At 31.6% G+C, this 10,999-nt stretch overlaps 1 protein-coding gene across 2 annotated transcripts; it reads left to right on the top strand.

The window, feature by feature from the left end:
- The first annotated feature begins 457 nt into the window (after positions 1-457).
- Positions 458-10,156, top strand: LOC106622354 (synaptic vesicle glycoprotein 2A). 2 transcript variants are annotated; one of them, XM_070110028.1, is made up of 9 exons: positions 458-661; positions 3,422-3,729; positions 6,388-6,477; positions 6,588-6,912; positions 7,295-7,652; positions 7,747-8,073; positions 8,146-8,275; positions 8,332-8,488; positions 8,546-10,156. In XM_070110028.1, the coding sequence occupies exons 4-9, from the start codon at positions 6,629-6,631 to the stop codon at positions 8,739-8,741; spliced, it is 1,452 nt and encodes a 483-aa protein (XP_069966129.1). In that variant the 5' UTR covers positions 458-661; positions 3,422-3,729; positions 6,388-6,477; positions 6,588-6,628; the 3' UTR covers positions 8,742-10,156. The 2 variants fall into 2 exon arrangements, with proteins under 2 accessions (XP_069966129.1, XP_014096979.3); XM_014241504.3 differs by lacking the exons at positions 458-661; positions 3,422-3,729 and adding an exon at positions 3,777-4,178.
- The last annotated feature ends 843 nt before the right edge of the window (positions 10,157-10,999 follow it).

The raw sequence follows: 10,999 nt of genomic DNA on the forward strand, positions 1-10,999 counted from the left end.
ATTTTTTTCGGGATCGACAATGAATATTTAATGCCGCAACCATCTCTAAAACACACAGACATTTATAGAAACGATTGCACATGCATGCCTGGGTGCAGCAACTCAATCGGTTTCATCTCTCCATAATCGCCACTGAAAGACGACATTGTCAACACCGTTCACATCTACTATATTATATACTATACTTAAGTACAACAAATATATTAAATAATACCGGCAACAATCACGCCAAAGCAACACAAGAAAACGCAAAAAAATGCAACTTGTGTTTGACTCAACTCGAAGAACGTTGATCAACTCATTTGCGATGGAATTATCCCAGAAACATTTACATACAAAAATATACTTGTATATTAAATCCACAATGACATTATGGAGGCATAAGCATTTTTTATTGAGATCGTACGGGTTCACGTCTTTTGTTGCCTGCGGTATGAGTTAAATGTGGAAAGTTTCAGTTGACTCCGGCTTAAGTACACTTGCATGTGCCATACTATATGTATGAAAATATTGTACTTAGATATGCCTAGGTGTATTTTGTAAGTACATAAGCACTTTAGTACGATTTTGATAAAGGCAATGCAATAATGGCATTGGTCAGTTGTGATACAATGTTGAGATGGTCAGGAAAATGATTGGCACCAAATTCACAGTCTGCAAGGTAAGTAGAAAGCGCCAATTTAATCTAAGGATTTAAGACACTTAGAAGTCAGAAACCTATAATATACATACATATATATGATTATGTGTACATTATTGTGCAAAAAACATGCCCAATAGTGTTTGGAATTTAGTAATTTTTTATAAACTTCGATAAATGTAATTCCATCTGTAATTTTAAAAAATAGCAGTATCATATAAATGTTCGAATATTATAGCATTATTTTGAACAATAATCTATGCCAAATTTCATGAAAATATCTTGTCAAATTACAAATTTTTACATACAAGGACCTTATTTTGATCGATCAGTTTGTATAGCAGCTATATCCTATCCTGGTCCTAGATTTAAATTGACTGCCGAGAGTTGTTCTAAAATCTGTTGAACCTAATAATAACTTAATTTGTTGCAGAAGCGATATTCGGAATCATTGCAACATCGTTTCTAAAAATGACAACCGTAGCTCGAGTACCTACACCCTAAGTGTATATTACGTATATTTGTCTATACAATATATACATATAAATGTCATCAATCACACGTGCTGCGCATGCGAATATCACATGCATAATGCATTACTTGTACATTCTCGAGAACCTACTCCAGCTGAGCTTTAATAAGCTATCACAGCTATGTACTTAATGAGTAAAATATAAAATTAAATAAAGTTCAATATTATTATTTAGTTATATAAAAATATATATTTATACATAAACAACCCCCGCAAATACTTGTAAAGGATTAAGTTCAATAGATTCGATGATTTGTAATTTTAAACAATTAAACCAGCTAAAACCAGACATTTATGGTTTAATATTTTATAAAATTTGTATTTGTTGAATTAGAGAATACGCAGTTTCTTAATTAACAGACTGACTGCAAACATATACATATGCAAATGCGAGGATACTTGTCTTTGTAATTGCGTCGAAATAATTGAAGAGCTTAAGTCGACTTAAGCGGAATTTAAGTAAAGCATGTTACGAAGTACGTACGCCCATCGAAAGACAAGTTATGCCATTTGCGTTAATATTAATAAAAAATAAGAATTATCAACATTAACTCTAGACAGATTTTCAGGCGATGATCCCTAGAAAAAATTATCTACAAAGAACCTCAGGATTTGTAGTTTGTATACATAATTATCAAGCAATTTGAGGGAAAACGATAGAACATTTTATAACTGTTGAAGCAGCATTTCAATCAAAGTTTTTAACCGTTACCGTTATGAATTTGACAGCCAGACAAGAGTATTACAGGCAATTGCAAATCTGGAAATGGAACTATACGAAATCCTTAGCTTAAAATACATTCAAAACTCGACGGTTGGATTCATGAAAATCATAATAATATAAAAATCAACAATTTTTTTCATAAATTGCCACTTTGCTTTCATATTTTAAACAGGACAAAAATCTGCTGTTAGTAGTCCTTGCTTGTTAGTAGTGTTTGCTTGAAATGTTGTGTTGTGCCCAATGCTATCGGGACTACAGAAACGTGGAAAGTATTGTAGAAGTCTTTCGGGTAGACTACTTTATCACGAACACAAGTATTTGAGGGCACATAGCATTCAGTGAAGGTCGTGAAGTCTTCGAAACTTGCCTCATGCGATTCATCCATCTATTAATGACGATAGCATTGAAAAATTTAAAGAAAGAGCGTAGGATGCTTGAAAATCGTCGTATTGTCATCAGAGAGATAGCAGAGGATCTCAACATCTCTCATGTATCGACTCTATCCACGGATATGTCGTCGAAACTGTCCAACAATCTAGCGAATGGCGCAAAAAATATGAGTCGAACCCAAAACCCAAAAAAATCAAAAGGAGCCTATTTTAAAGTTAATAAAAATGTGGATTAAAATACGTGAAAATGCTACTCTTTTGTATATACGGATCAAATTCGATCAGATGGTATAATAGGCTTGGCAAAATATTTCATGTTTTCACTTTCAAACCATTTTGTATTTTTCTCAATTCCTGTAACATATCTTTTTTTGGGTCTAAAGAAAACCCGGCAAACTTACACAAATGTAACACAATACACCGGTTTTGTAAGAAAATTTATCTCGAATTCAGCACATTTTAGACCAATTACTTGTAAAATGCTTCAAGTCCACTACAAGTGACCACATGACCATGACTTTCGAAACAAGACTCTACTGCCAACAGGTTTAAGAAATGTTTGGCATACTGCGAACAATATTAACTAGCACATAGATATATAGATACATGCATATGTATACTTTAAAAAGAATTTACAATATTTATATAGTAACAAAAAACACCACCAAATAGGTACAAGCTACATATTTGAAATCTATTATTAATATTTTACGAGTACACGAAATAAATTTAAAAAAAAACATCACGTTAAGCGTTCTTGAAGTAGGTGAGAAAAAGCAAAGACGTCGCCCTCGTCGTCAAAATTCTATCCTTGTGGTCATCTAAAAAATGTAGCAATGACGAAATCTAGAACTTGCGATAACATGACGGACCCATCGAAAAAGTAGTATCGAAAAAACGAGTTTAAAGCTGCTCAAAGTGGCTATAACATTAAAAATAATTCGAATTTTGAAAAATGCTTTTAAGAAAACATTTATCTAAACTATCAAGTTATGAAAAAAATTATTTTTTTTCATATTCTTAATCTAGTATACCCCCTAAACCTTCTCATCCGTCAGACATTTTCTAAAAACAGATTAATATTTTGAACTTCAATATTCAATATATTTCAATATATTTTCTTATATTTCCTGCAGGGTGTGGGCACAGTACTCTTATCACAAATATGAGTATTTGCATTCATCTAATCATGTATTGCGGCAACATATCAGACAAATCGAACCGGCTAAGCTCATACATTATATATTGCAATATTGTATTGTATTTAAATGGTGAAAGTATTCAAATTCAACTACATACTCCACACATACGTGAGAACGTACTCAACGACAAGTGAAGATGCTTACAAATTGAACCGTTTCAATTGTTGATACTCCCGTTTATGTAACGAATTGAAGGTGGACACTTGAAGATGAGATTTGAATTGAGTAGGCTGCTGGCTTTGGTAAGTCACTTTTGCAAAATCAAAATCGTTACGAATGGTTTAGTTAGTCTGTGACAGTTATCGCTCTGATTCGGTATGCCTTGGGTGAGCTTTTGTTACCCTCAACATCGCTAAACTGGGTTACTAATCTATCGCGTGCGCGGGTTTAGTGACTAGTGTGAGTCTCTTGACAACAAGTGGATAAGTATTTAAGTATTAATATTGTGATAATATTATATGATTTGAATGTGTGAAGTCTGCGCATGCGCACACCGGTTTGTGAGTAGTCAAGTTGACAAGTGTTTTATTAAAACAAATAAAATCGATTAGCAAAGTTAGTAGGTCTCCAAGTCGCGGACTAGAGACGTGTTTCAATCGTCGCGCTTATCCGATCGTTTGCAAATAGCGTGTTTATTTACTGGTTGACCCTCAATTCCACCAGCAAATTGTTTTCATTCTAAACAAAATGGGTAAGCCCAACGCAAGTGTATAAAAAATATTGTGCGGATTTATGCAAGTGTTTAAATATGCATATACCTATATTTTTTTCGGTTTAGAATTTTTGTGATTGTTTTCAGGAAACTGAAAAAAAATCCAAAATTTTTTATATGAAGAAGTTTTGTGTAAAAATATTAAAAGTGCAATTTTTTGAGGTTTTCTTATTAATAGTTATTGGAAATTAAATAGATTGTTGGTGGCTAGTCATTGCTTAAGTTCTTAATATATTTAAATTTTTTTTTTTATATTTATATCAAATATTTTCAAGTTTTTTAACAATATTTGTCGAAATAAAATTAAAAAAAAAAATTAATTCGGTGACATAAGTCAAAAATTATTTATTTAAAATTTATATTTACTACTACACCACTCTACATGTGTTATAGTGTTTTAAGGACATAAGTAATTAAAAAGTTTAACCTCGTAAGGATTTTGTCTTTTTTTCAATGCGATGCGCTATTTTTCGATATTTATATATATGTCTCTAAGTAATTTTTTTACTTTTTAATTTATACTATGTACTTGTATGCATTTATCCACATTTATTTCCCTTAATGAAGTTGTCGAGTAAATTGAAACAGGGGTTGACGTGGTCTGGATAAATTATTATGTCGAAAAAGCAAGGAAATTATAAATATTGAAGTTGTAGAAGCAAAAGCGACCAAATATAGTTAAAAAATTACACAAAAAAATAGAATACCCCAAAACACAATGAGTTCAAATATATTCATTAAAATTGCAAACAAAATATACATGTGATACCACAAGTGTATTGAAAATTTATTAGCGAGTGGAAATGAAATCGATTAAAATGTACTAGTAAATAATAAGATTGAAAGCAATGTCATTGAGAACTATGCATCATCCAGAGAGGGGTGGGAAATCGACGAAAATACCTCTCAAGCCTGAAGTTCTCATGGCGACCCGGTGCTCTGCAAATTTTTGGTGCATATTTTTTAGCAACAATTGATGGATCACCGTATATCCTCACCTGGACAGGGTTCTCTCTACAGCGCTGGGAATACAAATGTATTATACTGTAACTTATAATAGAAAACATTAAAAAAATAAAGGAAAATTGAGACGAGATTTTTGAGTAAACAAAATTCAAATAAAAAATATTAATTAATATAATATATTTTTTTCTTTTGTTAAAAATTTATTTTGATAAATAAAAAATTAACACCGTTAAGTGTCTCGATATGATAGAAAAATTTTGTGAAACAAGAAGTAGTGAAGATAACATTTGAAGATCTTGAAAAGATTGACATAATGAAAGAGAATGAAAAATAAAAGTGTTGTTTCGATTTTTTTTTTATTTAGAAAGGACTTTATTTCGACTAAGGGAAATAAAACACATATTACTAAAAAGCGAATAATGAGCAAATGACTTGGATTGTGAGAAAATACTTTCACTATCTAGGAATTAATTTAAAAAAAATACCTTTTTTTGTTTATAAAATTATGCACTTTTTATTGTGACACCTGTTTACTATTATTAAAATTGAATTATTTTATGAATAAATTAAATCTATATTTCTACTACTTGCGCATAGTACTTGGTTGAACATGTACATATAAACTTAAATTTAGAATCGTAATTGGAGTATTTTGTTGCACAAATCACAATCTCTTAAAAACTTTAGTGTTATGTACCGGCCCTTCTAAAGTGTTTGCTACTGTTAGTCAATTAAAATGTTAATTTAAAAAAAATGCTGGAACAATTCTATTCTCACAGCACTTAATTAAGCACAGCTGTATTTAGATACAGACACAAAAAATTATATTATTACGATTTAATTTACTGAATCGGATTATTAAAAATTAAGTATAGGGTAGACCAAACTAGATTTTTTTTACAAAATCATCAGTTTATTGAATATTTTGAATGTTATTTTCCTGAATATTTTTAATTAATTTCTTAATAGACAAAGGTTTGGTTTTTAGTCCACCCTCTATACCAAATGCAAGGAATTGGTATAATACAACTAATACTAAAGATATAAGTTATTCAAAGTTAGTTTCCATGCATATAAGTAACACAGCATAAGCAAATTTTTTTTAGGACTTTTAATTTAAAATCATAAAACTATTATTTACAACCCAATTCGATTATTTGAAGCAAATTTTTATTAATTTATTATTATTTTCTTATAAAAAAATTCCATTATTGTGAACTAGTACAAAGTGTAACCCCTCAAGATGCCGCCACGGTAAACAAATTTCAGGGACCAAATGCCCACACGTTCAGTGACTGCTTGACATTAACAAGTAAGTAAATTCTTCATCTATGATCTACTATAATATATTTATAAATATATAGGGATTATATATACATACATATATACCCAACTAATTACTTCAATTAAACTTTTTTGCAGAGATTGGAAAATTTAATTATTTTTTAATATTCATCTCCGGCATGGTGATGGCCACGCTGTTGCTGGAAACCTCCTCAATGGGATTTATTTTACCGATTGCACAATGTGATCTGCAATTGACGAATGTGGATAAGGGTGTACTTAGCGCAATCAGTTTTCTGGGTATAATAACGAGTTCTCATTTGTGGGGATTTTTGGCAGATACGAAGGGTCGTCGCAAAGTGATGAGACCTACACTGTTGGCCACATTTACGATTACAATACTCTCAAGTTTCGCAATCAATTATTGGGTTATGGTTTTACTACGTTTCTTTAATGGATTTTTGTAAGTATATATGTATGTATGTATCATATCATGAAAAAAATAATATTTATAAATATTTACTGTAATATCAATGTTATGCCATTGATTTCATTTCTTGACTTCGAAAATCTGCACCAATTCGATAGTCCAAGTGAAGCATAATATTATCCCTCACTCTCTCTTTCTGATAAAGCTAAATAGGTCTGATTACGCTCGATAGACCCTTGAATGCAATATTTAAATTATTTTTCCTTAATATCTGCTGCCGTAAATTGTCACTTTTTTAGTATAGCTTTTGAAGACTTTTATTGTAAATTAATTATTAATAACTTTCTATTTATTATAATTTTTTTTTTATTTCATGAGCATTCATTCATTCGGGTCTCTTCCTCATTTTTTACAGTTTGGCTAGCACTGCAACAATCTACGCATACCTCGGTGAATTCCACACAGATAAAACACGCTCACGAGCTATTATGGGATCAGCATTTATATTCGCTCTTGGCGCAATGATTTTACCAATGATCGCTTTTCTAGTCATCAATCGAGATTGGGTTCTGCCTTTAACATTCCTGGGCATAGATTACAAGCCCTGGCGTCTGTTTATAATCGTATGTGGCATACCAGGATTTCTTTGTGGATTGTCACTTTTTGTATTACCCGAAAGTCCAAAATTTCTGCTTGCCATTGGAGAGGAGAGCAAAGCTATTGAAGTATTGCAAAAAATGCATCGCTGGAATGGTGGAAAGGAAGAGCTCATTGTAAGTAAACGGAAATTTTGTAGGAGTATATTTTTGTTTTCTTTTTTAAGGGCTTGCTTTCACTTTTTACAAATTATTTCGTTTACCAACAAAGATTACACATATTCTGCCCGAGGATGACTCAGCAGTCTCAACAATGAAATTTAACAATAACTTCGATTCCAATTCGAATTTCGCACTAATATTTTTGCAAACGATGTGGAACCAAACAGCACCACTGTTCCAACGGAAGTATTTACGAATCACAATGATCATTTGCCATATACAATTTTGGTTGTTTGTCGTCACCAATGGCCTGTATATGTGGTTCCCGCAAACAATTAATAGTGTGGCGGCATTCATGCACGAACACCCAGGCGACCACAAACAAATTTGTGAGATTGTCTACGACCACCAAGAAAGCTTATACAATGCTGATGGAGTGAGTGAAAATTTCTTACAAAATATTTAAATTCATTAAGCATATTGAATTTTGAATATTATACATTTTTAGACCATCGCGTGCATCGACAAGCTGGAAGACTCTACATATTATTATTCTTTCATCATGGAAATATTGTATGCCAGCTCATTCGCATTTATTGGCTTTGTCATAAACCGTGTGGGAAAAATATTAATACTTTGTAAGCATTTGTACAAAATTTTTAAGCGAAAATTAATCTATAAAAAATTCGTTTAGTTATTACGTTAATATTCTTCACATCGTGCGGCATAGTATCGGTCTTCATAGTCGATCCAGCTATAGCCGCCTACCTCTATGTGCTCTTCTTCCTGGTAGGCGTGGCGATCTATGTGCTCAGTGCTGTTACAGTCGACTTGTACCCCACACACATGCGGTAGGTCAATAGATGAGCTGACAATTGAAACGCATTCTAATTTCACATTTATTTCAGCGCTATGGCGGGTTGTATTTCACTTATGGTGGGTCGTTTGGGCAGTGTTGTCGGCGCTAATATAGCCGGCGCCCTGATGAGTCATTACTGTGAATGGAACTTCTACATCTGCTGCGGCGCTATGTATATATGCGCCTTTCTCGCACTCCTGCTGCCACGTAAGAGCCCCGATGTGGCGATCAAAAGTGAATCGTGATTGTTGGATTATAATACCTTAGTTTTAAGCGTAATTTTAGTTTTTTGCGTAGACGTATCTAGTAAAGAAATTAGTATTGTACAAGTATACGCGCATAGATTTAAACGAATATATGTATGTATTATTTATTTCATAGCTTAGTAACTTAAGTCAAGCAAAACGATTAACCCATAACCATTTAACTAGAGTTTTGTAATAGTGATATTAAAATTTGATCTGAATATAAGTTAAATGATTTATATCATAGTATAAATAGACATAGGTTTTTATAACAAATAAGGATTTTTTGATATACGATTATATTGATTTAAAGGAAAAGAAAATAAAATTGAAAAAACAAACTTTTAAAAATATTCGTGACCGTAAAAAATATTTTTGAAGTTTTTTATGTACAACTTATTGTTACTAGGTTATGTTACAATGGAGAACGGAATCGTTTATTAAAGTTTATTTTGTATTCTAAAGCAAATTAGTAAGGATATGTATGTATTTGAAAACTAATCGAACCCAACATGAAGCGTTTTTAAGAAGTGTTTTTCCAAGCATAGTTTTGTCCAATCGTTAATTGTAATCAAAAACGAGTCTCAGTCACTGTTCGGACAAAAACATGGCCATGAAGTTACGACGAATCATTTGACGAAATATCTTCATAAAATTTGGAACGGATCATTATCTACGATAATAATGAAATATCCGAAGAAATTGTTCGGATCGGATTGGTATAGCATATAGATGCTATAGAAACTGAACGATCGGAATCAAGTGCTTTTGACGAGATATCTTCACGAAATGCACTAAAGTATTTTTTTTCTTTGTTTTAAGATATAACAATAATTTAAGAGTAGTGACGAACCAGCCATCTCTCTTGACAATCTTTTAATGCTGACTGGGTGTACGGAATATATGCGAGTCAGTACCGGTTCATTGATCAAATGCATTACAATTGCTTAAATATTGACTTGATAAAGTAAATAAATGCTATTAGAAAGTTAGTAGATATTTGATTGTACAACAATAATAACCAAATTAGGTGTTTCGCAGGATTGGTGCTTTTAATTAAGACGCTCAGTGTTGCTTTAATAAATTTTCTTGTTTTTTATAAAATGGGTAATTAATTTTCATATATGAAATATAAATAAATAAAGAGACGATATTTGAAATTAGATAACATAAATATTTCTTGCACCGAAATGTTATTATGATTATTTTATGCACACAAATGTGCTTCTCCACTTTAAGGTTCGAAGTAAAAAAACGACAAATTTATCAATAAAATGAACAAGTTTGTTAAACGAGAAAAAATTTGTATTTGCTTTTGGTCTACTAATATGTGATCATAAATGTTATAATGTTTGTAAAACATCTCGAAATTTTTTAATTAAAATACATGAATAAAATTAATGTGAAATTTGAAATTTAACTGAGTTTGTTTCTGAATGGATAAATATTCTTATTACTAGCTAGCCAAGTTTCTACTTTAAGAGTATTTCTTAATCCAAAAAAACTAGCAGAAGAGTACAAGTTGAGAGCGTAAGAACCAGAGAGCGCTGCTGGTTTCTGCTCGAAAACCTTTTGTCAACAGAAATCAGCTGCTGGCTCAAGAAACAAGCGATATTTAACGCATTTGTTTAAATTTTGTTATGGTAAATAGTTTTGTGAAAATAAAAATTATATTGTTAATTGTCAAGTGTTGAAATGTGATTATAAAAAAAAAACACGTTTTGATACGCCCTTGCTAATTTCTGCAAGTTTTCCGTTTCTCTACTTTTTCGTTATTTCGTTCTTTGTGGGAGTAACTTGTTCGCATTCGTCTTCTTCCTGATGGCAGAAACAAGCCTACTAATTATTGGTTATTTGAAATATACACATACATACGTACAAGTATGTATTACACGCATATCTCTTTAATGTGTTCAACTCCCTTAAAGACAAATTTATATTTGTTTGAATTTCAAACCTCGCTCTCAATATATTATATCTAAATTTTACATGCATATTAAAATTACTAAAATGTGAAAAAATATAACCAGCCACAACAATTCGCACTCAAGATGCTAAAACAGTGAACCGTATTCGTGAGCCAGGTACCTACACCTTTACTGAAGCTTTGGCACTAACAAGTAAGTGAAGAAATAGAGCTAAAGTAAGTAGAAAAATAAAGCAATGTTTCTCCTGCAGATTTTGGAAAATTCAACTATGTTTTGATTTTCATATCCGGCTTAGTAACGGGCACACTGGTGCTGGAGACCACTTCTATA

The sequence above is a fragment of the Bactrocera oleae genome, chromosome 5 (assembly GCF_042242935.1).
Source record: "Bactrocera oleae isolate idBacOlea1 chromosome 5, idBacOlea1, whole genome shotgun sequence".
Taxonomy (NCBI): domain Eukaryota; kingdom Metazoa; phylum Arthropoda; class Insecta; order Diptera; family Tephritidae; genus Bactrocera; species Bactrocera oleae.

Bases quoted from the DNA above. Each gene is read 5' to 3' on its own strand.
- LOC106622354 (XM_014241504.3), top strand. The intron at 6,478-6,587 runs GTAAGTAAATTC...ACTTTTTTGCAG, and splicing joins TGACTGCTTGACATTAACAA to AGATTGGAAAATTTAATTAT. The intron at 8,074-8,145 runs GTGAGTGAAAAT...ATACATTTTTAG, and splicing joins GCTTATACAATGCTGATGGA to ACCATCGCGTGCATCGACAA.